At 40.1% G+C, this 27599-nt stretch overlaps 2 protein-coding genes across 6 annotated transcripts in view; one reads left to right on the top strand and one right to left on the bottom strand.

Annotated features, from left to right (window-relative positions):
* HHLA2 (HERV-H LTR-associating 2) overlaps positions 1–9394 on the bottom strand; it is a 13161-nt gene extending 3767 nt beyond the window's left edge. For 3 of the 4 annotated variants that reach the window (XR_002440022.1, XM_021400755.1, XM_021400779.1), the window contains exons 1-5: positions 8815–9394; positions 6448–6544; positions 4931–5251; positions 4234–4494; positions 1701–1991 (exon numbers count right to left, since the gene is read on the bottom strand). Coding sequence is in view for 3 of the 4 variants with exons in the window: in XM_021400755.1 (XP_021256430.1) it covers positions 1701–1991; positions 4234–4494; positions 4931–5251; positions 6448–6511 (937 nt within the window). In the remaining variant the exon portion in view is untranslated. Of the gene's footprint in view, positions 1–1700; positions 1992–4233; positions 4495–4930; positions 5252–6447; positions 6577–8814 lie in introns of all 4 variants that reach the window. The other variant, XM_021400769.1, reaches the window with a different exon arrangement.
* IFT57 (intraflagellar transport 57) lies at positions 9258–27599 on the top strand. 2 transcript variants are annotated; one of them, XM_021400730.1, is made up of 11 exons: positions 9258–9451; positions 11610–11772; positions 12597–12715; positions 13669–13759; positions 17667–17735; positions 18171–18293; positions 22489–22560; positions 23343–23474; positions 24469–24531; positions 26207–26273; positions 27359–27599. In XM_021400730.1, exons 1-11 carry the CDS (start codon positions 9297–9299, stop codon positions 27535–27537), a joined length of 1233 nt encoding a protein of 410 aa, XP_021256405.1. In that variant the 5' UTR covers positions 9258–9296; the 3' UTR covers positions 27538–27599. The 2 variants fall into 2 exon arrangements, with proteins under 2 accessions (XP_021256405.1, XP_021256415.1); XM_021400740.1 differs by lacking the exon at positions 9258–9451 and adding an exon at positions 9691–10602.

The raw sequence follows: 27599 nt of genomic DNA, 5'->3' as shown, positions 1-27599 counted from the left end.
TTCTATGCAGCACTGAGCATTTCCTTGCTTCAGGTCCTTTCAACAATATGAGAACACTCACATTCAGAGGACTCAATCCTTTACACGTGGTTCTATTTTAAGCTTCACTTCTTCTGCTGTGTCTTGTCCAAAAAAAAACCAAAAACCTGAGAAGTTCTATGCTCAGCTGTAAACTATCAGCATTGAGCATATGGTTTAAAAGTGAGGATACCCACAGCAGAGCACTCACAGCTATGCTGTGACCAGTATCTGTCATACTAAGCTAGATCATTCCCTTACACCGTGCTGCCTGTATCTGCTTACCCCACGTTTTCAGCCTGTGCTGACACAAAAATGCTCATCAACTCAGTAAATGTTTTTCCTGTTCTGTATAATGTATTCCTGGCCTAGAATTAGGAAAACATGAGCAGCACAGTAATTTAGCCACTGAATGAGGAGATTTGTGTCACCTGTGGCTGTTGTGAGATCCATTTGTATAGTAGCCAGAAAAAAGCAGGTCATATTTGCATTGGAAAGGTGTGTGTATCTCTCCTGTAAATGTACAGGGAGACTAACAGAGTTGTGCGTGTATGTTAGGAGCATCACATATATGTGTAACACCTTGGAGGTGTCCTATATTCTCCACTTTAGAAGCACAATATCAGATGTACAGGATAAAGAAGATCATGCTGGAATTTGAGCTTCAAGGAGGTATGTTTGTCTGACTCAACAGTTTTAGTTAAACTAAGTCTTCTCCTTCATATAGTATATAGCCAACGCCATTTAAAATATAATTTTCAGGTATAAATTAAGCTACCATGGGGGAAGACAAAAATATGCAGTTACTATAACTTAGTCAATTCCCCTTTATGCTATTTTGCCTCTTTTTCAATCCCAACCTATTTGCCTCAAGTTCTTTTCTTTTCCTTAAAAACTAAATGAGGTGCCCTCTATTAGCTTTCTCAGTCTTTTACGTGATTGCATTTAAATGATTGATGCCTATGTGCTACTGGTTGAATGTGTTGATTTCATTTCCCTTTTTTTTTTTGAAGTGAGATTTAAGGAGGCACCATCCCAAACAGTTTTTGAAAAACATCTGTAGTTTGTTTGCACTACATTATTAGAAAGCTGGAGTCAATTTTTAACCCTAAGTAAGAGTTTTCAGTGGATAGAAAAGCTAATCAGTAAGTCTACTTGAAACCAGAGACAACAAAATAACTGTAAGTAAGACCTCACAGCTGGAAGTTTACTACAGTTCATAAAAATAAAAGCATGTGGAAATACTTATGTATTTCCAAGTCTAAAAAAGGCCTACTGTGTAGAATTAAACCTTTGAAAATAATAACCATGTGTTTCTTCTCAGCAAAGTTTCTTCTGCAGAAAAAACGTACCACGTCTTTGGGCTTGCCTTGATCTCATTACTACTGCTAAAAGGCATTATTTGCTATTGACACAGTATTTAGGACACAATTCTGTAAGTTCCTGTGTGCTCTTGACTGCACAGCCCTCTGTGCATTGAATGAGAGGAAAAAAAAAACAAAACAGATCTTTAAACAAATAGATCTTAATGTTTTTCTCCTGGGACAGCAATAACGCATTGTCTCTTCTTCTAGCCAGTACTTGTTATAAAAGATTATTTTACAGATTTCTGGTTGATGGTTTGGCTCTGTACTCCCCTCATTTGTCCCCCTCCCTCTGGTATGGAAGGAGAAACAACTCACCAACTTGTAACGTTGTCACAGTAAGTCTTGTGTAGTGAGGCCTTGAAATATTACACACATAGTCTCCGCTGTCATCCACATTAACATCTCTAATGCTGAGTGAAAAGTTTTTTTGGTTAATTTGAACTCTAGGCTGGTAAGTGTGAAATGTACCATTGAAGGAGGCCAGGACTGAGATAGCTGCATTTTTGTTTAGTTTCCAGACAACAGTGAAATCTTCAGCATGTAAATCGTTATCGCTGTATTCACAAGAAATGGCAGTGCTACTTCCTTCAGCTTTTGAAAGTTGGTCTGAAACAGATAATTACAAAAACCCTCTATAATTACTTTAGAAAACGTTATGAAGGTTAGTTAGAGGAAGGTTATTAGAGGAGAAGAAAATCCACAATGGATAAAAGTTAAAATATGTTTCATTATCTTGATACCATATTCACACACCACAGTATGTTTCTGGAAGCTTTACTTTAAAATCTTCAGATGCTACCATATATCTATTAAAAAACAACAACAACAACATATAACTGGTGTCAGCTTATACTTATGAGAAGTGGTTTTGTTTTCATTTGGCTATTTTTCTCCCCTAAGGTGCAGGACTCTGAAGGACTCATTAATAGAAGAGATTCAATCCGGTCTAGGTGCAGTCTAAAGTGGTATGAAATTCTAGATGTTGGGAGCAGCTGAATAAACAGACGTGTGGGGCTGAAAACCATTAAGAGGAAAAAAAACCAAAAACAACCTGTATCCAACGCTGTTATTGTATAAAGAACAGGAAAGAAACATATTCTCAAAATGTTCCAGTGAAATGGCAGACATGCAGTTAAAGTCAAACAAAGGTGTAATGAAATATAGCTGTTTCACTTGTGGATTGGAAAGACAGATTAATGAAACAGACATTTATGATGCACTTGTTACCTGCTATGATATCATACTTGAAACCTTCCATAGTCATACACTATTGTACATAAATGTACAAAAACACCACTCTTGTTCTGAAGCAAATGCAGTGGATTAGGAGCTGAGAGTGTTCTGGGTGTGCTTTAGGGAGCAGTCAGGGCAATGGAGGCAGTCATTAATATATCTGACGAGGAGCTCTTACCGTGCTCTTGATCCAATTAAAAAAAATTCCTAAGAAACACAAGAGGCTGAAAAGTACCAGTTACTGAAAATCCAGAGAACGCTTAGTATTGCAGGAGTAGGACAAAAATAGAGACTTTAATTTTCATATCCCTCTTTTTCTTTAAATAACAATCAGCTGCACTTTGCTTGAATGTTAACAGTTCTTGTGGTTCTTCACACCCATGCACATCCAACGCTGCACCTGGGTACTTAAGTATACACTTTAAGGGAAGTACAAAGAAGGGATCAAATGGTACTGAAAGTATTCTGGCAAAATGTGGAGAATGAACTAAGAAACAACCATAAAGAGCAGCAAACCATCCACTCCCTCATGTAACCCTTGTATTCACTAAGGTATTCACTAAGGTTTCCTTTCAGTATTTGAAGGGAGCGTATAAACAGGAGGGGGAATGACTGTTTACATGGGTGGATAGTAATAGGACAAGGGGGAATGGTTTTAAACCGAGACAGGAGAGATTTAGGTTAGACATTAGGAGGAAGTTTTTCACACAGAGGGTGGTGACGCACTGGAACAGGTTGCCCAAGGAGGTTGTGGATGCCCCATCCCTGGAGACATTCAAGGCCAGACTGGATGTGGCTCTGGGCAGCCTGGGCTAGTGGTTGGTGACCCTGCTGACAGCAGGGGGGTTGAAACTAGTTGATCTTTGAGGTCCTTTTCAACCCAGGCCATTCTATGATTCTATGATATTTTGTCTGAGTTCATTCTTTTCTTGACAAAGCATTAAGTTTGATTATTATGCACGCCTTGAAATGTGAAACTGATAGAGAAAACATGCTGAGAATAAATTTACTTTATGGAAGTGCAAGCTACTCCTTCTTGTCCCTACTTCCTGGGACTTACGCTGGCTTGTAATTGTAACAGATGAATTTCAAAGAGGGTGATGGAACCTCTTTCACTACACCATAACCATGCTGACCCAGTGCAGACATACTGGATTTAATTTGGCTCAGCACCCAGCTTTATAGAATCATGGAATGATTTGAGTTGGAAGGGACCTAGTTCCAACCCCCTGCTATAGGCAGGGACACCTCCCTCTAGACCAGGTTGCTCAAAGTCCCATGCAGCCTGATCTTCAGTGCTTCCAGGGAGGAGGCATCCACAACCTCCCTGGGCAACCTGTTTCAGTGTTTTACCACCCTCACAGAAAATAATTTCTTTCTATTATCTAGCCTAAATCGACCCTCTTCCAGTTTAAAACCATTTCCCCTCATTCTGTCGCTACCTGCCCTTATTCAAAGTCCCTCCTGAGCTTTTCTGTAGGCCCCCTTCAGTTACTCCACAAAGCTATAATGTCACCTCAGAACCTTCTCTTCTCCAGACTGAAGAGCCCCAGCAATTTGACAATCAATAATTATAGTAATGATGTAGGAAGAGGCTTTATCCCTTTAGCTCTACCTTGCATACTCCACTCAGCAGTCCAGTTTTCATGAGCGAGATTAATATGACAGTAGTAGGTATCAGATGCGTTTATAACGTTCTGGTCACTTCTAACAGAAGAGAGAGCTCCATTCCTGGTTTCCTCCCGACCTGTTTCTTGGATGTATGTATTGCCTCGTACCCAAGTTACATTTGGTGCTGAGTAAGTCTGAAAGGCATAGCACTTCAGCATCCTTGCTGTGTCTGTCTTTTGGTATTCCAATGCGTAAAGAGAGACAACTGTAGATCAGAAAAAAAAAAAAAATAGTAGTCCTATTAATTTCAAATCTTTTTCAACTTGAAGTAGTTGGTCCTTTTAAATAACATTGGGGAGAATAAGTAGAATAGAGAACAAAATTTAGTATATGTGATTTCAAAGGAAAGCATAGCCTTATTGTCATTACTGTTATAGGAAGACACATTAAGGTTCAAGACTCAAGTATACAAACTACTCTTTAGAAATCACTGTGCAGTAGATTCTGAGAACCAATGCCACACTGCAATTTTTTAACTTCTGTCACATTTCACCAGAGGAAAAGAGAACACCAGCAGGCCCAAAAGGCGCTGTGTTAGTGTTGGAGGATTTCAGTTCCATGTGGGAAATGATGCCAGCAAATATGTTGGAGTCAGCCAATTTCTACTGGCACAATCCAAGCACTTTTGTTATTTTACCGACCTCGCACACGCAGCATGACATCCACTTCTGTTTTAGCTTTCTCTGTTCCCACATAGCAATAATAAAGGCCCTCATCAGTCAAGGCCACATTACTAAGTTTCAAAGAGGCATTTCCGTGACCAATGTTCTCATGAAAAAGGTGTGTTCTGTTTCTGTAATCTGGATGTTGGTCTTCCAGCTGGTCCTCCTGCTCGTAGTAGCTGTGCACATTTTTGTTCTCTTTCTTCCAGTAAATTACTTCATCGTTCCCAGGTAGAAAAGGACAAGGAAGGATGACATCCTTAGAAAACACCCCTGTTACTGTTTCCTGTTCTCTAGAACCTAAAGCATGTAAGAACAAATGAGTAAGTTACATTAAATCTAGCCTGTAAGCATTTTTCTACACCTCCTTATCCCTGACAGAAAACTTCCCTGGTTTCAGCAGGTAGAACACTCCTACCATGTGTTTCAACAGCATGCTCTTTCAAAGATTTTCTGTAGCGCAGATCCCTGGGACAGCAACTGTGGAACAGCTACATGTTACTTCACTTCATTCAGTTTAATTGATATTATAACGTAGGGAAATGGTCTTTGAACTTGTCATCAATTTAAGTGGGCAATCTGACTAAACACCTATGTGCATTAGCACACCCCCACCTTAGCTCTGAGGTTTCCAGTACATCTCCAAAAACACCACCTTTAACATCAAATTCTGGTGAGGGAGTTCCCCGCCTCAAGCTGCGGCTTATTACTCAAATTTCATACAGGCAGGTTACAATGACCTGGGTTACTGGTGACGCTCACGCAGTGCCAAGCAGATGTACTGACAAAAGGATGCAATTGTGCGACTTCCAGGAAGGACAGAACTTTTTGAAAAGGCTTTGTCACCCCAAAACGGTGTCAAGGAATGCTGTCCCAGCTCATGGAGGTAATTAAGGTCCACTGCTCAAAATTAACTTACACAAATAATATCTGGTTGCTACTGATGTTTAATTAAGCATAGAAGAAGAATCTTCAATGAATATTTGTAAAAAAAAAGCAAAAACAAAACCAAAACAAAACATGATTGCATTCACTTAATGGCATTGCACGGACATTCTTGGCCAAGGTCACACAAACTCTTAGGCTGGTATCTGGGCTCAGCTGTTTGTCACTGCCTTCTTGGAAATCTTGATGTCCTCTCCACAGATCTGGCAATCCTGGCAGAGCAATCTGAGTGACCTTTACCCAGCCATCTCAGCACAAAGTTAACCAATGCACTTGGAACCATTTGCAATGCTAACTGACAACTAGTGACTGCCGAGAGGTCACACAGTGTATTCCACCAGCCAAGGTGCATGGCAGAAACACAGGAAGGTAATAGCCTGTGTGTTCAAAGGGCAAGGCCATCTGTGCCACAATCTTCTAGTCTCCTTTGGTGTCAGGAGTGCTTTATTCCACCTTAACCATTAACAACATTTGAATTAATTCCTCACATGAAAAAGTAGTAACAGTTGTCATCTTTATTGTTTTTCATAAACAAAAGAACTACAACCTACCCCTAAATGCAGCACACGTGGAAAGTAAATAGAGAAGAAGAGATGGTATTTTCTGTCCCTTCATGTCTTCTTTGGTTCATAGTAGATTCATTTCAAACTGACAACAAGAAAGGAGGGGGAAAAAAAAAACTGTTTCAATGCAGGTAAAAGTCTTCACCTGTATTGTTTTCTTTGTACAGTGTATCAACTACCGCATCTGTTTGCAGTAGGTTTGGACACATATTTTGGCATTAAGATTACTAAGTATGCAATCAATTTTATAAAGATCAAGACCCTCTTATTACCATGCGATCTATTTTCAATTTGTTTTTAAGGTGTTAACACTCAGCACTAATCTTCAAAATTAATGAATAGGACACCAAGGAGAAATGGCCAAGTGCCTTTTCCAAAAGGACATGAGATATCCCTTGTCAAAACAGTTTTTCCATCTCCTGAAACAGATTCCTGATTACTTCAATTATTTGTTTTTCTGAAGTGGGGAGTTTGCCTGAACATGCAAATACTGCAGGTATAAAGAATCTTCAGCTGATCCCCTTTTGATCAAGTGAACTTCTACAAATGTGGATATGGAATTCTGGGGTAGGAACACAGAGGAGGATGGGGCTCTCCCATCAGCTTTTCTAGTTAATCAGTCAAATGGCAATGAACTGAAGAAGCTCACAGGCAGAATGACACAAGAACAACCTTTCTGTAACTGACAGACCACACTCTTCCTCCATCCAGCTGTATTACTTAAAAATACAGCAAAACATGGTAGAGAAATTACCTCGTGACTCATATAGCTTGCGAAGAGACTAAAGGGCTTCCTTGACTCCTTTGCCCCTCCTGGAAGGAGCCCTACATGTACTCCTCCTAACTTAGACAGGGCTCACAAGTTCGGCAGAGAGCTCTGGAAGTAGCTCTGTGCTGTCCCTGTGGCCTGCATCGGGGTTTAAAGACATGACAAGGCAGACTGCCATGCCCACTCAAGCTGTATTCCATGATGTTGTACTGGAATACAGCTGGAACTAATTAGCTGAAAATCTCCCTGCTCAGCACAGTTCTTACAGTGTGTTAGGAAAAAACTTTTTGTTGGTCTGTATGATCATGGTAATTTTAGTTCTGAGGAGGAATTTAGGATTTTAATTGACCTATTTTGAATTTAAAATCTCATTATCTGAACACTTGCCAAGTTCTTTCTTCGTACCAAAATATTAAGGCTGTTTTGCTTCCCACGCTTCTGCAGAAAGAAAATACTTCCTACGGTACAACCAATGCCTCAACTTGATGCCAGAACCTTGGCCAGGGTTTCTGAGAGCCAGGTGAAACATTAAAATGCTTCTTCCAACAAGAAATAGAGATAAATCACTGAGTAGCTGAGACAGTGGCAAGGGCAACACTACACTTGCTTTGAGCACTATATGAAACAAACGTCAAAAGGCACATGCTTTTTCATTGTGTCAGAATTTTCTGTTTTATTCATTTCCAATTTACCTGCACCCTGGCCAAAGCATTCAGCTAGCATACGGGTATTGGGATCAATCACTGCTTAACAAACTTTCCTCTTACCCACTTATGGGAGCAGCCACACGTATTGTAACGTTCCCTTGCCTTCTCAAGCAAAAGTTATTAGTTCTTAGTAAAAGGACTGTTTCTTTGCTTTTCAAGGTAACTTTATAATGGCATATTTCAAGCATGTGCTTGAACTAGCTTAAGAAAGCTAGAAATGCCTGGGCACGCACAAAAAAATCTGCATTAGTGGTAACTGCAGAATGACTTGGGGCAAGAGGGAACATAAAGATCATCTACCGTGCGTGTCCAACCTTTTGGGTTGCTGGGGCTGCAATGAGTGAAGAGGAATTGCCTTGGGCCACAAGCAAAATACGTAACATAGTTCACGTAAATAAGTAACAAAGCTTCCATATTTTTTTCTATATTTTATATTAAAACATTAAAAAAAGAGGGCAGCAAAACCATAGAAGTCATGTGTCGGGCTTCTATTCAGCCCCAACCCCCTGCCCCAGGGAATACTGGCTTCCCAGGATTTTCACATTGAGCCATCAGGAGCCAGTTGCTGTAGTGGAAAATAGGATTACTATAGCAATATATTAAATAGTATTGATGCTCTCCTGTCCTCCAACGGAACATGCCTTAAGTGCCAACTCTGTGCCAACTCCAAACTAATTAACTAAATGCGGACTCGAGACACAACTTCAGACGATGAGAAATACTCCTGAAGGAAGGCGCCTTCACACAGCACATAAAATTTCCTTAGGAAGCAGACCTGAAATGCTCCATTTTACCTTAGACACACGACCAATCCCCCCTACACCCCCGATTCGCCCCCTTTAGTACCGCAGAGATGTTCTAAGCGCTTTTTTTTTTTACCTCTTCTGAGTACACGAACAGCCAGAGCTTCCCGAGCGCAGCTCGCTGTTTCTGTTCGGACCGGTGTTTCTTGGAGGCAGGGCGCGTACACAGCGCAGCTGAAAGAAGTTACACAACCTTCTCCCAACCGCTCCCATAGCCACACGTACACTAGTACGGATGTACTCTGCCCCACTGCCCAGTTCGGGTCAGCTGCTGCCACCGCCTCTCGGCCTGTTTGTAACCGCTTGCTCAACTGGTAACGCTTAACCAGAGAGCACAGATCAGCCGTTTTCTCGCTCTTCACGGCGACAGAGCGGCATCTATGCAGCCTCCTCCCAGCCGTGGGGGGCGCGCCGAGGCGCTCCTCACATCACCCCCGGGCGCACATTCGACGCCGACCTCCGAGTGCTGCGCCGCCATTGGTGGCTTGGGGAGGAAGAGGCAGGCGGTGATTGGCGGAGCCGGTTGCTTCGGCTACGGGCGGTGGCGGGGGCTCCAAAATGGCGGAGCGGGAGGATGATGCGGCGGTGGTGGAGCGGGGCCCGGGTGCGGCCTACGCCGCTTTCGTGCTGATGGAGGAGCTGCTGGACAAGCTGAAGCTGCTGAGCTACGAGGAGGAGGCGCTGCGGCGCCACAATATGCGGCCGCTCTCTAGGTGCCCCCTCCCAGCGGGCCGGGGCGGCTGTGGGGACGCGCGGGGGTCGGAAGGCGGCGCGCGGGCGCTGGGCGTTGGGCGTTGGGCGTTGGGCGTTGGGGCGGGCACGAAGAAGGCGAGAGGGCTGTGCCTAACAGTAGCAGCACTGTCACCCTGTTAGGGACGGGGGAGAGGGCAGCTTGCGGGAAGAAGTGCCCTCCCAAATATTCTGTTGTTGAAGGAGAATCTGGAGGGTGAGCCCGGTGGTTATAAGCTGTTTTTAGCCAGCTGTCTCACCACAGTGCGTTTGGAGCAAGGAGACAGGCCGTGTCCACCTTAGCGTGTAAAGAGAAGCATTTGGCTCTGAGTATCCACGGTACACACAGTGTGCGTTCACGGTGACCGGCTGCGGTCTGATTTTTACGGGCTGAATTCTCATCAGGGCACATGAGGTGTGCCTGCAGACCACCTTAATCAACTCAATTTGATCCCAAATAGGTGCAGTTTGTGTAGCTTGCACAGTCAGCGAGAGTGAGTGGAAGTATTACTTCAGAAGCTCCTGGTCCGAGCTGTGCACAGGTGTGGGTACACCAACCTCTTGCCCACCTGGTACCTGGGGAATGTGGGAAAGGGAAGAGGTCTGGGGAGCTGTGATATAGCAGCATGGATGAGGGCAGTACACAGACAGGACACGACTTGTTGAGCAGTGAGGCTTGGGGAAACCTAGTTTCCCATCCTCATAGAAGTGCCATTCAGGTTTTCATGTGATCAGTTAGTGCAACATGTATATATTCTAAACAAGAGATATATTCATTATGACCCCTTTCTTTAAGCTATTTGCCTAAGCTCTCTTTAATGGAGGGAAAAACTCCTGAAGCATTTTTCAATGTGATCTAGAGTGGATGAAAAATGAGACAAATCCACCCTGGCTTTCTGTGTCATGGGTACCAGTGTAAAGCTTTAGCAGTAGATCATTTTTATGCTTTTGAAGGAGGCTGTTAGCTGTGTGGTGTAGACAGCAGTCATCAATCCCTTTTGCTAATCTGTTCAGAGAATGTTTTTAAAATTCAGATTTCATCTTGTGCTGTAAATCACCTGCCTTGTGATTGTGAAAAATGCCCAAGATCAGACACATCTCAGCTTACCTCACTCATGGCCTATGCATGTTATTGGTGATTATTAGTCTTTGTCTTTTGATTCTTTTGAGCTTTTCAGTATTTTATATTCTGCAAGTGGCATTTGAATGAATCCATTTGTTGACTCTTAATTAGTCAGTGTTGATATGTTATGGAGCGGTGGGATGGATTCTGCTTGCATAAAATTAGCTAGGAATGGGATTGAGCTCATTGTGATTTGAGACTGCTTAGGTAAATACAAGTAAATTGGCTTTATATGGAAATGTTTATTTGTAGTTGTTTAACTGAAGCTGTATGACCCTCCTAGCAGGGGAGAGGAGTGCCCAGTTTCTATTTGATTTCCCTGGAAGTCTAATGATGATTAAGGCTTACTCAAAACAGGAAATGGATGAGCCATATCTAGAAAATTCAGTCTGCTGTCATTATGGCAACCCTGCCCATGGCAGGGGGGTTGAAATTAGATGATCTTTCAGGTCCTTTTCAGCCTAGGCCATTTCTATGATTCTATGATGATTCTATGAACTAGAGTGAAAACACACACACACGTTCCCGGGTTTCGGCACCACTCACACTCACACTCACACTTAATAGCAGCAAGAAAAGCTTTTTTTATTCAAAGGTGTAGCACTCCTTTTATAATACTTGTTATCCACTATTGCCATCTAAAGCTTACTCTCTTAATGCTGATTGGATATTTTTGCTGAGGCATGTAGCAGTGAAGCATGAAGCAGTATTTTCCATCTATTGACGTATCAAAAGGTAGCTTATCGGATCATCTTAGTTTGCCATTTTCCCTGCGTCACAGGTACATTCTTTGGTCAACTATTCCTTGTTCCTTCGGGGAGGGGGCCTTTCTCGTTACATCTCGTATCCACGCAATGGCCTATTAAAACACTAGAGATCCTGAATTTAGTTCAAATGGATCACTCTCTGAGAATGTCAGTTGAAGAGTCTGCTTTCCTAGCCTGTGCTGGCTTATAATACTATAATTGCTTCAGGAGCTCAAAATACCGTTGTTTACTATTTTTCCCCTTCTTAAACAGGCACTATTTTGCACTGCCCACTAATCCTGGTGAGCAGTTCTTCATGTTCTGCACTCTTGCCGCTTGGCTGATCACTAAAGCAGGACGTCACTTTGAACAGCCTCAAGAGTATGATGACCCCAATGCAATAATATCAAAGATACTCTCGGAAGTGCGATCATTTGTAAGTGTTGAACATGCTGTTTTTCCAAGTGGGTTTCAGGCATGGATGTGACCTTCATAAATATCAGTAATAACATGTTTCCTGTCCTATCTGATTATCTGCCCAAGGACTGGACAGACTTTTCCTATCTATGTGTTTGTACAGTGTTAATCAGAAGTTACTGTAAGTATATACTATCTATATTTTTGTGGGTTTTGGCACTATAAAAATGGTCTTACATTATTATATATAGTTCTAATTAGCTTTGTTGCACAATCTATAAAACGGATTGAATCAGGATTACTTCTTGTAGCGCTACAAATGCTGTTCATTTACAGTAGTAGTATTACAAAGTTTATCTTGGAACCGTATGCAGTGTGTGCTCATTCTTCTGCTCCTGCCAAGGTCAGTTGTGGAATTAAATGCAATGGAAATATTTTAAATTGTGCTCATGTTTTGAGATTCTCTTTCTCTGGAGAGACATCTGCAACAAACAGGGCAGTGTTCTAGTCTCAGTACCTGGGTTCCTCTGCAGCTGATCTTACCTTGCCAGAATGTCCCTTTTGTTCTCAACCATCTAGCTCCCTTACAGCTTCTGATTCTTCTGCTCACATCTTCTTACCATGCGCTTTAGGATTTCTGTGCCGTGTCTGTTCCTTGAGTTGTTTTGTTTTCCCTTCCTGTTGCCTTACTGTAGCTCCATGGGAAAAGAATGTGAATTAGCATTGGTCAAATCTTTGGGCACAATGGACACTTGGGTTTTAGTTTTAAAAATGTGGTTACTGCCTTGAAAGCAAACTAGTTCATGGATAGCTGTTAGCAAACAACGTATCTCTTTGTTTTAGGGAAGGCCTGTGGATTTTCCTCCCTCAAAATTAAAGGCGGGTTATGGAGAGCAAGCATGTTATGTTCTTGATTGTTTAGCTGAAGAAGCCTTGAAATACAGTGGCTTTAGCTGGAAAAGGTATAGTACACTAGAGAGAATCCTCCCTCCCACAAGAATCTTCCCTTATGCATTATTTTTCAACAAACAAATATAAGTGGTAGTTATAAAGGGAGGTACACGAAATATGATATTGTTCAGAAATGTTTCATGAGATGCAAAATTCAGCTAGGCTTGTAGCTATGGGACAAAGTAATTCCTAATGCCATTTCACGCAGCTTAGTCTTTTATCAGCAAGGGTGAGTTTGGGCCATCAGTAGACTTAGCTAATTAATAAAGATTTGACTGATTGCCTCTTTTTGGTCCCTTTCTTATATCTGCTTGTTAATCTAACAGTTGAGTTGAAACGTATTTATATCCATCTGTTTAGGTCAATCAGTAGCTAAATTCTTGAGCCCCTCAGCTGGAAGTACACACAAAATGTGATCCTGTTATAAATAGAGTACTGTAACATCGTGCATTTAATTCAAAGGAAATCTTCACAGAAATCAGATGACAAACAATTTCAAGTATATGACAATTTGTTTAAAAGTGCTCTCCCTCTGATGGATTTTTAAATCATATAGCAAAGTAATTTCTACCTTTGAAGTACTTTACTGCTACCGCTATTTAGTACGCAAATTCCAAAGTAAGCTAAAAATGAGTTTGTGGAGACTTGCACTTGAATTTTTAGAAGTTAGACCAAGGGAGAAAATGAATGAAAACGTAATCCACAGATGTCTTAACAGTGTGAATACACTTTATTGCTTGTCCTAACTACTAATCCTCACTTTTAAGATAGTCTGAGATAACCAAAGACTTTCAAGGCTGGGCATTAATTTAATTTGTTTAAATTCATGAGACAATCGTTGTCTGTTCATGTTCCAGTTATTCATACTTCTCCTGAAATCTTTTGTTTGCTTGGGAGCTGTTTACTGAAGTATTTCCTGTTTATTTTGTTTAAAAGGTCAGTACTTCTTTTGAACTTATTTCAGGCCGGTGTATCCAACAGATGAGCTAGAAGAAGAAGAAATAACAGAAGAGGATACGGAATTAACACTTAATAAACTGGAAGACGATGTTGCAGTAGGTTTGACTATCTGTTTTTTTATTATATTAGAATTTATCAACAGTGAAGTAATTTTTACATGCTGTTCATTTTCTTTCACTTTAAGGATCTACCAGCAGTTCCGTTACCCTTCTTTCCTGTGTCTTCTTTCCTGCATTGTCAGCTTCTCTGTAAGGTAGTTTCTCTTCAGATAGAGTGGTTAACTCTTCAGGACAGGGCATTTGTTATTATGTGCATTTATAATTAATATAAAGTGAAGCTGACTCAAACCATACATTAAAATTACATGGATTCCAAATTATTTGTTTTCTACTGAAACAAGCTGTTTGTGTTTAAATGAAGCCCAAATTAGTCCTTATTTACAGAATTGGCTAATATTTGGTTAAAATTTGACCAGCTCTTTATTAAGTGCTCACTATTGTTACTCAGATTTCACTCCAAATGGGAAACAGTAACTTTGGCCTTAGTCGATCTTAAGATTAGTAAACAAAGTAGAAGGAAAAGAACTTCTGAGTATTTATTTAAGATAATATTGAAGACCTAAATAAAGGTCATGGCATTTTTTCTTTAGAGAAAGCGCGTGGCTGTTCATCTCTATGTATTGCATGAATGGAATGTTACTCATCATCCATTCTGTCTGAAGAATAAGTCTCTTTGTACCTTTTTTCAAAAAGATGGCAATGCTTCAGGATTGACTTTTTAAACTATAATGATTGCAGTGACGTTGTCATGTCTATGAAACAGTCAGTGAAATATGCATGTAAATTCCAGTATGCTTCTTGGACTTACTGAAGGGTGGCAGAAGTTGTTTCTTGCTGATTGACTTTCTCAGAGGATTATTTTTGTGAGAGTTGGAGTCTCGCTGTCTGTAAACTGTTATCATAATGTGATCACAAGTTCTTCATTTTCACAGGCCTCTATCAGTCTTCTCAAAGCGAGTCTTTTTACTGCTGACTTAAAACTTTTCTGGAGAAGGAAGCTAGCTGAAGATGATTAAAATGAAAATTACAAAAAGAAATTGGTTTCTCATCTGATTACTCCAAAATCTCATGACTTTGTACAAAGTAAATGTAAACCAAAACCAAAGTATTGGAAAACTGTAAGTCTGAAAATGCTTGCTTGTTTGGTCAGTAAGTTCACAGAATCACAGATTTGAGGGGGTTGGAAGGGTCCTCTAGAGGTCATTGAATCCAACGCCCTGCTAAAGAAGTTTCCGTACAGCAGATTGCGCATGTAGGCATCCATACAGGTCTTGAATATCTCCAAAGAAGGAGACACCATAACCTCTTTGGTCAGCCTGTTCCAGTGCTGTATTGCTCTTGATGGTAAAGAACTCCTTCCTTGTGTTAGTGTGAAACAGGAATTCCTGTGTTCTGGTTTCTGCCTGTTGCCCATTGTTCTATTGCTGGTCACCACCGAAAAGAGAGAGTCCACCGCCATCAACTTGACTGTCGCACTTTGAATATTTATGAACAGTGACGAGATCCCATCTCATTCTTCTACAGGTTGAACAGTCCCAGGTCTCGGCCTTTCCTTGTAAGGAGGATCACCAGGCTCTCAATCATCTTTGTTGCCCTCCACTGGACTCTTCCTAGGAACTCCCTGGGGAGAACTGGGGAGCTCAATACTGGATGCAGTATTCCACATGCGGCCTCATCAGGACAGAGTAGGCCAGGGAGGATCACCTCCCTTGACTTGCTGGCCATGCTCTTTTTAATGCCGGGATAACATTGGCCTTCTTGGCCACAGGGGCACACTGCTGGTCATGGTCAACTTCTTGTCCACCTGGACAACGGGGTCCTTCATTGCAGTCTTCATCAAGCTCTTCACCCAACTCTGTAGTTTGTCCAGGTCTTATTGAAAGGCAGCACAACCTTCTGGTGTGTCAGTCACTCCTCCCAGCTTTGTATCATCAGCAAACTTGTCAAGGGTGGACTCTATCTCTTCATCCAGGTCACTGATGAAGATGTTGAACAAGAGTGGACCCGGCACTGACCCTTAGGGAACACCACTAGTTACAGGCCTCTGCCTAGACTGTGCCACTGATCACAACCCTACCAGTCTAGCTCTACCAGTCAGCCAGTTCTCAATCTACCTCACTGTCCGCTCATTTATCCCATGCTTTCTAAGCTTCATTTACAAGGATGTTGTGGGAAATGGTGTCAAATGCCATGCTGAAGTCACCGTATACAATATCCACTGCTCTCCCCCTGTATACCCAGCTGGTCATGACATCACAGAAGGGTAACAGGTTGGTCAAGCATGATTTCCCCTTGGTGAAGCTATGTTGACTGCTCCTGATAACCTCTTCCATTTGCTTGGAGTTGGCATCCAGAACAAGTTGTTCCATCACCTTCCCACGGGCGGAAGTGAGGCTGACTGGCCTGAAGTTGCCAAGGTCCTCCTTCTTGCCCTTTTTAAAGACTGGTGTGACATTGGCTGTCCTCCAGTCTTCAGGGACCTCTCCAGTTCTCTAAGACCTTTCAAAGTTATGTGTGGGGAAAACAATGTTGTGCAGTCTTAAGGACTAGAAAGCTGGATAGAAGTGCCACAACTTCCTTATGTTTGTGTCTACATTTTTTAAGTGCTTGTGAAAAGTTAAGGGTCATGTAAGTTGGAATCAGAGCGCCAGTATTGTTATCATTGGGCTCTGATTGTAGTCCCAATTTATATACAACAGTGGTCTACCAGACTGTAGGAGTTGAAGAGTTTGCTTCTCGTTGTAGTTTTCTTAAGTATTACCCTTTTTTCCCCCACGTTTTTTTATTAGCCAAGAAAAATTCCATCCTTTTATTCTTAATTTTTATACAGTATGGAAATATTGGGATGTGTGTGTTGTTAGTCCGGTTCAATTTGAAGTCCACCCGGAGAAATTCTTGATGAATTCTGAGAACAATCGGAGGCATTCTATGTTACATATTTGACAAGCCTCAGAAATGTCAGCTGTTGGCTCAGAGCTATAAATGCACAAACAGTCAGCTGTCTGCTCTTTTCTGTGTCTTCTTGACTGTTTACATTGGGAGGTGGAGAGGAAACAGTTAACTAAAGCACAGTTTGTGCCCTTCAAAGAACCTCTGGATTTGCTCTCAGGTACTTAGGCCATTGTTTTTACATCTGACATGCTCTATTAGCTTTTCCGCATTTCTTTGTTAGCAAAACCACTGAGCTAGGTTTGTGCCAAGCAGGTAACAACTTTTTGGAGCCTCTCATAGTTGTACAGGGATTAATTATATGTAAACATTTTCTCAGTCTGTTGTTGCAGACTGTATGTTGGTATGTCCTGGATATATTAGTTTTATCCATCATTGAATTTAGCAGTATTTCCAGTAGTTAAATGCTAACGGTGAGTTTGCTTGATTGTTCTTCTGAATTAGATTATTCTGAATAAAATTGATGAGGCTGACAGAGGAAGCCTGGTTCTGTAAATCTTGGGGAATTTGGTGAACAAATTGTAGCCAGCCCAAGGAAGTCTTTACTGTTTAGTGCCTTATTTCCAATCATCAGTCTTTTTGTTGTTGTTAATGATAGTGCTGTGGTCAAACATATTACACAGGTTTTGACTGTATAAGAATAAGCGCACAGATTTTTACTATATGGATCTTGAAAGATTCTACACTAAGGTGAGTATTATAGCAGCATTCGTGATTTGTTTAGAAGGAATGTGAATGATGAAATTTGTCTTTTTTGTGGAAAAGATGAGGTCAGACTGAGAAGAACCGCAGAAGGGTGACTTGTATAAGCATAAAGTACATGGATGATAAAATGGCAGATGAAGTAAATGCAAGCTCTGTTATCAAAAACTCTGTGTCTTGTTTTGTCTGGTAATTTGGAATTTAGCACGTATTTGCTCCTGCAAAGAAAAGTTTTGAAAAAAGATTATGCAAAAGAAATATTCACTGATGTCTCTTTGCAACATTGCTTAAGGAAGAAGAGTCAGATAATGAAGAAAACTTTATTGACCTGAATGTTCTAAAGGCACAAACATACAGATCGGTAAGTTGCTACCTGTCTTTCCTCTCTTTAGAGATTTTTACATCTCCAGCAGAAATTTATTTATGTTGGAGTCCAAAAATACATATACAGTCTGTGCTTGATTAAAAACATGCCAACTCAAACACGTCAGCTTATTTTAAAAGAAAACTGTATTTCTAGTTTCTAAATGGACATTACTGCAAGATTGAGATATTATAGTTTATCTTTATATACATTTCATTTTTTTGAATTATAGACACGATGAGAAAACATCTAATTCCAAATATTTAAGAATTCAAAGAAAGACATTTAAAAATTCAGTTGTATCTTTAGTTCTAGTGGACATACGTGTTTTTCTGAATATGTATGCTGTAAGCCATTGTAACATGACTTCTAACAGTTCTTGCTGTGTATAGCAACTATGTTTTGTGTATAACATTTGTGGGTTTTATGCAGGATGTGAAAGACTCCACAAAACAAGAAGAAATCTTACAGTCCACAACAGATGCAGCAGAGTGGAATCTGGAAGTGGAACGTGTGCTTCCACAGCTGAAAGTTACAGTCAGAACTGACAATAAGGTCTGTGAGAGTGGATTTTCACATGTATGCATGGTGATTGAAGTGCAATTTGAATTAGTGATGTTGTTTTTCCATTTACATTTTTTTCTTCTATTGTTGTACCAAGAATTGAAAATAATGGGCTTTCCAATGCTATCTTCTCTGAACCTTTGTCATTTACTTTGAAGCTAGAAGCAATAGTTTTCAATAGGGTGTTTTCCAGTATTATGTAAGAACAACTTACTGCTTCTAACTTTATTTCAGTGTATATTTTGTAGCAGAAACTTCTTAAATCGTTGAACACTTCTGAAAAATTATACCTTCAGTTTAGCAACTGTTAAAACATTTTCCTAGAAGAAAAGGAGCTTCTTACCTTGCAACTGTTTGATTTTTTCCAACCACTTAAAAGGTTGATTTCACGGAATTCATCTTGCTGAACTTTAGATTATTTGAAGTAGGTCTGTACCTCTGATCTAGTCGTGACATTTCCTAGTGTTTAATGACAAGAAGTGCATTTTCATTTTAATTTTCTTACCTATCCAGATAGCTACCTCAAGATCAGATTCATCATTTCTTAGAAATGTGTTTTTCTCACCATAATCTATTCCAAGGAGTCTAGAATGAGCAGCTCAGAAACACACGTCTTTTTTGTCGCATCGGCGGCCAACACTAGGACGTATTCTTCACATTGCCACAAGCATTCTTTCTAAGAGTTTGCACAGCCCACATAGATGAGTGCAGCACTGAAATTGTGTGTTTGTCAAGGTGCTGGAGCAATCTACAGTGATGCAGAATTCAGTGAAGGATAATTATCTTGCCAAAAATAGACTAAACTCTCACCTCTGTTAAAATGTCTTGCCTGTCTGTACTGGATTCTTCTATGTGAAGAGTCTCCTGGTTTGAGCCACTGTCCTCTGGTCCTCAGCAAGCTTATCTGTTACAGATAACATGGTAGTTGATTCTCACAGAAAGAAATGTAAAGCTTAATAAAGACGTACATTGAAATGAAAGCCACTGAGGTTTGCTACTTTCCAGATTAACACACTCTTTCTTGATTTTAAGGAATGTGTCAAAATGAATATGAAAAGAGGATTCTTCTTTTTCTAGCTTGTGTACTTTCATGTCATTTCTGAAAGCATTAAAGAAGTGGGTGAAGGGTTTGGAGCACAAGTCTTATAGGGAGTGGCTGAGGGAACTGGGATTGTTTAGTCTGGAGAAGAGGAGGCTCAGAGGAGACCTTATCGCTTCCTACAACTCTCTGACAGGAGGTTATAGAGAGGTGAGGATCAGCCTCTTCTCCCAGGTAACTAGTGATGGGATGAGGGTAATGGCCTTAAGCTGCAGCAGAGGAAGTTCAGGTTGGATATTATGAAAAAAATTCTTCTCAGAAAGAGTAGTGGTGCATTGGCACAGGGTGCCCAGGGAAGTGGCAGAGTCACCGTCACTGGAGGTGTTCAAGAAAAGGATAAATGTGGCACTTAGGGACGTGGTTTAGTGGGCATGGTGGTGATGGGTTGATGGTTGGACTAGATGACACTCTAAGAAAAGCCTCATGTTACTTTCATAAGCTGTGCATGTATATATAATACTAGGAGAGGTTAATGGTTTAATTGGCAACACAGAAACTAAAACTTATTTTTGAAGTCCTAGGCAGGGGTGGGAGGTGGAAGGTTGTATATATGTTATTGTTTTTATTTTGATACTTCAGAATTCAGCAAATTACTAGCAGTTGTCACCAGATCAACAAAAAGGTCTTGAGTCACTGCGAACTTAAAACCCAACATGTAGTGTAAGCACATTTCTCTACTAGCTTTTGTTTTATTCCTGAAGAGAATAGTGGGCAGCAGCACAGTTCTAGACAGCAAGTGAAATCTCATCAGCTGAACAGCTGCTGGAAATGCTCAGCTGTGCTCATATGAGATAGAGGCAGAAGCGATAGTACTATGGAAGTTATATGCATTTGAAGTCAGTGGAACTGCTTGTGATTGAAGGATGGCATGTGTTTAAGTGTGCAGCTGTGTCAAGACAGGATTAGTTTTGTTCTTGTTTAAAGTGGTCACATCCTTCAGGCGCTCAGAGCCTGGGAATTCCTGTTACTCGAGTGGGCTCCCTTGGACAAGCATACTGACCTGCAGTGGCTTATATGTGGTCAACTTCTCTGTTCCCCAGGGAGCCATTTTCCAGGGCCACACCACCCTCTGGTGCAGAACCTGTCCCTAACCTCCAGCTGCCCCTCCCCTGACACAGCTCCATGCTGTTCCTTCGGGCCCTGTCACTGTCACAGACAGAGCTCAGCACTGCCCCTCTGCTCCCTGTGAGGAGCTGCAGCTGCCATGATGCCTCCCCTCAGCTCCTCTGCTCTGAGCTGAACAAACCAAGGGACCTTAGCCCCTCATTTGCCTTGCCCTCCAGACCCTTCCCTTCTCTAACAGTTTTATCCTTCTTAACATTGTGGCACCCAGAACTGTACACAGTGCTTGAGATGAGGTGTATCAGTGCTGGGGCCTGATGCACCCCAGGATACAGTTGGCCCTTTGGGCTGCCATTGCACACAACTGACCTACATTCAACTTGCTGTCAGCCAGGACTTCCAGATCCCATTCTGTAGAACTGTTCTCCAGCCTCTCAGCCCCCATTCTGTACATATACGCAGGGTTGCCCTATCCCAGGTCCAGAATGTGGCATAAGCTCTTGTTAAACTTATGTGGTTGGTGATTGTCCAGCCCTCTGTCAATATCTCTCTGCTAGGCCTCTGTGCCCTTGAGAAGTTCCTTCCCAGTCCTCTTCTACATGCTGATTCACCAGTTTGCACAGTTGCACCAACCGTTGCTGCTAACGTCTGGGATTTATAGGTTTGCATTCTTATCAGTTGTGGGGTGCAGGTGTGCCCTCTTTGAAGTGTTGTCTGAAGTTTCTTGATAGCAGACTGGTTAGTGTGACTGATGTTGGTTTCTTCTGAGTATCTCTTACTGTTTTTCTGACAAGTGCGTGTCTCTGTGTGTATTGTTTACTCCCTCCCCTTTTTCCTTTTCACCCCCTTCAGACAAGGTCCTCAATCAAATGATATTGCTGAAATAAACTTTCATATGTTCCACATATCCATTAGTGTAACTGGTAAGATGTTTGCTTCTCGTTACCTCTGTTGTTATCTGTCAGTCAGGCTTGTGCCTCTTTGTTTTGCTTCCCCCTTTTCTTCACTGTCCTATTTGACAAGGTCCTTGATCAGGAAATCTTACTGAAGCAAACATTGTCATCTTTCATGCCTCTACCATTACACTACATACTTTACAAGGAAGTCTCCTAGAGTTTGATTTCAAGTGGTGAAGTTTTATTAACGTCAGTTTTCTTATCACGTAGAGCAGAACAGTGCCAAATGCTTAAAAACAAAAACCTTGACTATCTTTTTTTTTTTTTTTAAAATATTTTCAGAAACACAATGCTGAAATAGAGATAATTCTGCAGTACTTCTACTCTGCTTTGTTTTGAACTCATAGTTTGCAGCTGTGCTCGGTATGAGAGGCATAGAAAGTTTGCATTGATAAGCATAAATTGTGACAAATGTTGGGAAATTGAATTGATTTCTAAGTAACAGATGCGTATCTGCCAAGTTAAAATAGCAGCTTTTTCTCATTCTCCATACCTGAATCCATGTGTGTTTTCTATGGCCTACCAGGTGCAAATAATTATGCCCATTCCAGTTTTGTCCCAGTATTGAAAACAAGTTCAGATATTTCTGCCTTTTTCCTTTCTTTCTGTTCTTATGATAACCGTTGGGGTTAAGTAGGAAGAAAAATTCTAATAGTCTGGAAGTGGTGGTTGTTAGGCAGTTGAAGCATGCTTGTTCTCTAAGAACGAGCTGAGCCACTGCATCTCTAATCAATGTTTTCAGCATTTGTGCCTATAGTGATCTCTAGGAGAAACAAGCCCACAAAGATCAATCAGACTTTAAAAACATAGCTACTATGGTATTATTGAGGAGGTCAGTGTTTGTTTATGGGACTGAGTGTCACATTGGGACGTTTAGGAGATCGATGAACTGTGTCACGCTATGCCAGTGCATCTAGATACGAACATGATGTCAGTGGAAGAATCGTATATGGTAGTAGTAGTACGTATGAGAACTCACCCTGCCTTGCATACCAGTATTTATTTAGTAACCAGAGAAACATAAAAGCTGTATTTACTTATGTTTTACTTCATGGCATCCTGTTTTTAGGATTGGAGGATCCATGTAGATCAAATGCATCAGCATAAGAATGGAATCGAATCTTCTTTGAAAGAAACTAGGGTATGTATTTTATGTTCAGAATATTTCACTGGTCTGTTAGCACTTCTATTTTTTTTTCATTTTATATGCATGTGTTTTATTTCTTCATTTTAATTATAATAATGTAAAACTAAAAAGGGAAATGTGATAATGATGATTACAGATAATGGCACTGGCAAAGGATCTTGCGAGCAATAGAGTCGTATATATTAACAAGAATGTAAGTGTTCATTAATGTATCGTATCATTTTGCCCTCTGTTTTCAGTATGTAATGAATACAGAAGGCAAAATGATATCATACAAACTGAAAATAACAGCTAATGAAAAACCAAAATGTTCTCAAATACTCTTGGCTAGAATAATTTACCAGCGTGGACATTTTTAATTTATTTGGGGAAGGATACTGGGAGAGTGGTGAAGTGCTGGAACAGGCTGCTCAGAGAGGTTGTGGATGCCCCATCCCTGGAGATGTTTCAGGCCAGGTGGGATGGAGCACTGGGCAATCTGATCCACTAGTTGATGTAGTGGTTGGCAACCCTGCCTGTGGCAGGGGGCTGGAACTTTATGATCTGTGGAGTTCCTTCCAACCCAAGCCATTCTGTGATTGAAGGTAGCAGTAAAACTTGAAATCTGTGTTGTGCTAGGAAAAAAGACTATTTGTTCATTGGCCAGACACAACATTTCTGTACTATTTTTCTGTATTACTTGTGGCATTCCAAATCCTTTCTTAATTGCAGCACCATTTTAATACCCTTTGGGTAATGTCTGTATACTGTCAACCCACAGAATATGATTTTTTTAGGGTTACCTTGACAAATTCCATAATGAAATCAGCCGAACATTGGAAAAGATCAATAGCAGGGAAAAGTACATCAACAATCAGTTGGAGCATTTGGTTCAAGAATACCGTTCAGCACAAGCCTTGCTGAGTGAGGTAATGCACTCATCTGTCATTTCCTTGTCTAATATTAATATGAGGGTGAAGGCAAAGAATTGGAGGAGTTATCTGTGAATTCTGCTTTTGGATATAAAGCATGGGAAATGCTGATTGGCTGTCAAATTATATAGTTTTTAAGCTAAATTTGCGATTTTTATTCAAGTATTCTACAAGAGAAAGTAAATGTTTTCTTGCCTGAATATTATGTAAATCTGCTGCCAATCTTGAGCAGCTAGTAAATTGCCAGTTCTGCTTTCCCTATAAAGTTCACACATCTGTGGTGAGTGAAAAAGCTACAGTTTCACTCCAGCATTCATCTCTTACATTGATTACTCATGCTAACTTGCACAAAGCTCTCTGATTACTTGTTTGCTTCATTTGGTTTTTATGCCAATAGACTAATGTTTGAGAATCTTTTTGATCCTGTAGTTAGGAGGCCTGTGTAAGCTACCATTTGGTTAGCCCTCCTATTTGAGGGCTCGACATTAAAATCAGACTAACAGGATTTGACCTCTGTGCTTTCTGTTTATCTTGCTGTTAAACAAAACAGTAACTTACTGAATAGAAAGAAGCATTCTGGATTTCAGGTTTCAACTCAGTCTGCATTCTGGCAAATTTTCTTTACGTATGTTTCCTCATGTAAGCCATTAGGAAACCTACTTCTTACTCTTGTGCATTAGGGCTGTTACTTACAACTTTTAAAGCTGCTTTCCTATTTTGAATGATGGTCATTCCATAAGCTGATGTTTCAAGCCTTTCCTTTTATTTGTATTGCTGTCAATGTCATTGGAACTTCATGGGAGAATTTCTAGAATTGGGACATGTAAAAGCAAATTTTGGTGTTCTCTCTGAAAAATTCACATTCTTAATTATTAATGATTAATCCTTATTAATAATTGTTGTTTGAGTTTTAAAAACCCACTTTATTTGATAGATACTGAAGTGTCTGGAATGCATGCATCTCTTCAGCGAAAAATGTGTTTCTTTCCAGGCTAAGGAGAAGTACCAGGAGGGAAGTGGAGGAGTAACTGAAAGGATTAGAGTACTTTCTGAGGTAAAACACATCTTCACATTATTTCTTTGGCTTCCTTGAATAAATCATCAGAGAATTGACATCTAGCATTCACAGCCTTATGAACAGGGTTCTTTCTGATAGGTTGCATTAAAGCTTAATCTGTTCTTTCAGTGAAAGCAGAGTAGCCTGGTCCCTAAATTTTAAACTAAGGTTGCTCTTGCTTTTTAACTTGTGAATTTGGGCAAGTTATTGTGAGCTCTCAATTTCACCAGTTTGTGAAGGAGCAAAAATATTCTATATTTTATAACCTGTCTCCTAGAATTATTGAGGATTAATCTAGTCATGTACATAAAGTCTTTGGAAGAAGAAAAGCTTAACTTTTATTTTTAGTAAAAGTCACCAGTAACAACTTCAAATTTCAATCTTGAAAGCATTTAAACACAATATTTGACTAAAGAGTAACTTCTTGATTGGTATCAAATTATATTAATACCTAAAGCTGTTTGTTTAATCGATGGTTTGACAAATTTGAGAAGAAACTCCTAATTGCCTGAACATGTTGACTGTTTCATAGTTTTCCCTCGGGTTTACTGCTAGATTTCCAAATATTTCCACCCTTTGTGCAATTCAGATTTTTTTTTAAATGATTCTGTTATTTGATTCTTCAGTCAAATATTGCATTTATTGCACTTTATTAATTAGATGCTGAACTATCTGGAATAATAACATAAAATAGATCACACCATAAGAATATGATGGAAATTGTGCAATAGATTTGAGATTTTTTTTTTCATGTAATAATAGTCATAGAAGTTTGAGGGAACTGGGCTTGTTTAGCTTGGAGAAGAAAAGGCTCTGGGGAGACCTCATTGCGGCCTTCCACTACTACTAGTTGTAGCCTTCAAACTATGTTGATGCGGTGGTGCATATCTGAGCTAAACTAGAGTCATTGGATATCGCTACTGATTTGCTTTCTGATAGGCTATAATCTGAAAAGAGGATTAAATTTCAATTTCATGCAATCAAATCTCAGCCTACTTGGCAATACGAGTACCACTGCGGATATGCAATAAAAATGCAGTAATGTTTTTGTTTTTGTTTTTTAATGGAAAGACTTACTGAAGCCTTAATGAAAGGCCATTTTTATAGTGCAGACAAAAATAGTAGGTTATTGTCTAGATTCTGCCTTGGAGTGTAGTTGCTTTGTCATCAACAAAGGCAAATTGGTCAATAGTCAGTGCTGAAATGTATTTTTATTCTTCACACATGGATTCACACATGCCAGTGCCAGTTGGCTTGGCTGCTACGCCATCTTTTGCTGCAGTGCTTTTCTCAGTTTTCCCCTGTCACCTGCCAAAGTCCTGCCACTTAAAGAAGGGCAGTCCTCATGGTCATCAGGTGAACCTTGGTCTATAGGGATAATAGTTATTTTCACCCATCCGCTGTGGAGCAACACTTGCACTTCATTCTTATCAGTTACGGATTCTCAGTAACACTTCTGTTTGGGTAATGTTCTGCCATGCTATTTATAACATCTATTTTTCAAAGGGCTAATTAAAATTTTCCTAATTTTGGGGGAAAAAAAAGTTCCTCTTTATACAACAAGACAGACACTTTTTTTTCAGCTGACACGTTTATTCAGGAGGGAGTTTTAGATTTCTTTTTAACTTTTTATTCATCTGGTTTAATTCATAAAAAAAATCTCTAATTTAAGATTACAGAAGTTTTAGAGAAAGTAAAGCAGGAAACAGAAGAGAAAGGAAGCAGTATGACTGATGGCAGTAAGTATGCTTTTGCCTCAAACTATCCACCCAGTTTCTCAGTGACAGATGCATTGTTGGTCCTCTATAAAAAATAAAAAATAAACAACCAGAATGAGTGACAAGTCTGAAATATCCGTATTAAGATTTTAAAAGATGTCTAAGAAAATTAGACATCTTACCCTCTTGGAAAATGTTCTGTAAGTCTGTAGAAGGTTCAAGCTCAAATCATTTTACTCCCAAATCGTTACTGAGAATAACTATTGAATTCCCTGGTTAATGCTAATGGAAGTCAGTGAGAAAATTAATTTTGGTGCTTTGAAGTTTGAATTTTTTAATACTTAAAACTATGTGCTGGGAATTTGGTGATTTGTAATTTTTCCTGATAAATGCATTCTTTTTCAAATGTAACAAGTACTAATGCAGAAGTGAAAAGATGCATGCTATAGTAAGGCTAAATTTGCAAGCTGTATCTATATTTTGTTATAACCACTATAGCTAATTGACTTAAGTAATTGTAAGTGTTACTGTGTGAAGAAATTTTGTTCGCTCTTCTTGAGTGAAAGAGCTACTCAACTACCCCTCAGCACCTTAACTGGACTATGACATGGCAAAAGATCAAGATAAACTCTAGAGCCCAAAATTATTCGGAGCTATATGATGCAGCAGCAGCATCTATAAGGTGATATTAGTGGGAAGTGAGGGGTTACAAATGAAGTATGGAGTACAAAACATTTTAGTAGATTTTCACGGGTAAAATGACTTCCTGCTGAAGATGTCTTCAGTTCCCTACAAAACCCCGAGTCAGATGTGGGGGGGTAAGGCTCTTAGCTGAGCAAAACACATCACTGGTAAACCTGTCTTAATGATTATGCGTGTCTTTATGCAGATCTTAGTTGTCGAGAAGACAGCAAAATTGTTATTGCCATTTCTATCTTTAAAGTGTCTTGCATATTAAAAGTGATGTATCAGTTCAGTCATGTCTGTAGAGTAGAACATGCTTTTGTTCAATCACCTTTTCAATTTTAAGAGTGAATTGTAGAAAATAATGCTTTTCCGTCAAGTGACCTGACACCAAGTTGCACTATTTATCTTTTCTTGGACAGCTCCTCTGGTGAGGATTAAACAGGCCTTAACAAAATTGAAGCAAGAAACCATTCAGATGGACATTCAAATTGGTGTAATGGAACACACATTGCTCCAGTCAAAGCTTAAGGAGAAATCCAATATGACTACAGATATGCATGCAACAATGATTCCAGAAGCCACAATAGGTGCCTACTGAAATTGTTTGGAGCTAACTTGGTTTGCCCAAAATAAAGTTTTCTACCATTTGCTTTTTTGGTA

This window comes from Numida meleagris, chromosome 1, assembly GCF_002078875.1.
Source record: "Numida meleagris isolate 19003 breed g44 Domestic line chromosome 1, NumMel1.0, whole genome shotgun sequence".
Lineage (NCBI taxonomy): Eukaryota > Metazoa > Chordata > Aves > Galliformes > Numididae > Numida > Numida meleagris.
This window is presented reverse-complemented; position numbering and strand designations above follow the sequence as displayed.